Genomic DNA, 914 nt, shown 5'->3' with positions numbered 1-914 from the left:
GGAGAAGGGGTGGAGGGATGGATGATGATGATGGATGATGATGGATGATGATGATGGATGACAACGATGGATGATGATGATGATGGATGATGACGATGGATGATGATGATGGATGATGATGATGATGGATGATGATGGATGATGATGGACCAAGGTATCTCCTGTCCCAGAGCTACGAGATGGGCCCCCGGGGCAAAGCCCCGGCCCCGGGCAAGGGTCGGGGCCACCGCAAGGAGAAGCTGGAGGACATGAAGAAGGAAATGGATGTGGTATGAGGGCACTGGGAGCCAATGGGAGTCAATGGGGACAACCTGGAGGTCAATGGGGGGCACTGGGAGGTCAATGGGAGTCAATGGGGGGCACTGGGAGGTCCATAGGGGGCAATGGGAGGTACTGGGAAGTCAGGAGTCGTCGTCCCCAGGATGACCACAAGCTGGACACCAACGACCTGGAGACCAAGTACAGCACCAGCATCACCAAGGTGACCCCATTGCCCCCCATTGTCCCCCATTGCCACCCCATAGACCCCCAGTGCCACCCCTTGCCAGGCAGCCGAAAGGCTCCTTCGGGATGGTCCCAACGAGCTCCGTCCCCCCCGGGGCACCCCCGAGTGTGTCAAGTTTGGGCGTCAATTGGCCGGGGGCCTCCAGTGCCTCATGTGGGTGGCAGCAGCCATTTGCCTCATCGCTTATGGGGTGCAGGAGGGCGAGGGTGACCGCGGCAGCTCCGACAACGTATGTTGGTGTCCTGGGTCCATTTGGGGTGGAGAACATCAAGGTCGGTCATGGAGGAAGGAGGTGGGGCCATCTGGGGTGAAGGACATGTGGGTCCATGTTGGGTTCCCATCCAGGTCCATCATGGAGGGGGGAGCTGGGGCTATCTTGTATAGGAGACCTGAGTCCATTTGGGGGGGA

At 59.0% G+C, this 914-nt stretch overlaps 1 protein-coding gene across 1 annotated transcript in view; it reads left to right on the top strand.

The window, feature by feature from the left end:
* Positions 1-131: 131 nt before the first annotated feature.
* LOC104412211 (potassium-transporting ATPase alpha chain 1-like) overlaps positions 132-914 on the top strand; it is a gene marked incomplete at its 3' end in the record, with an annotated part of 3,880 nt that continues 3,097 nt past the window's right edge. The window contains exons 1-3 of the mRNA XM_010022850.1: positions 132-269; positions 422-481; positions 525-734. Coding sequence (XP_010021152.1) covers positions 132-269; positions 422-481; positions 525-734 — 408 coding nt within the window. The remainder of the gene's footprint in view (positions 270-421; positions 482-524; positions 735-914) is intronic.

Source organism: Nestor notabilis, unplaced genomic scaffold, assembly GCF_000696875.1.
Source record: "Nestor notabilis isolate BGI_N333 unplaced genomic scaffold, ASM69687v1 scaffold21539, whole genome shotgun sequence".
Lineage (NCBI taxonomy): Eukaryota > Metazoa > Chordata > Aves > Psittaciformes > Psittacidae > Nestor > Nestor notabilis.
The sequence above is the reverse complement of the archived record's forward strand: the minus strand, read 5'-3'. Positions and strand labels throughout refer to the sequence as shown.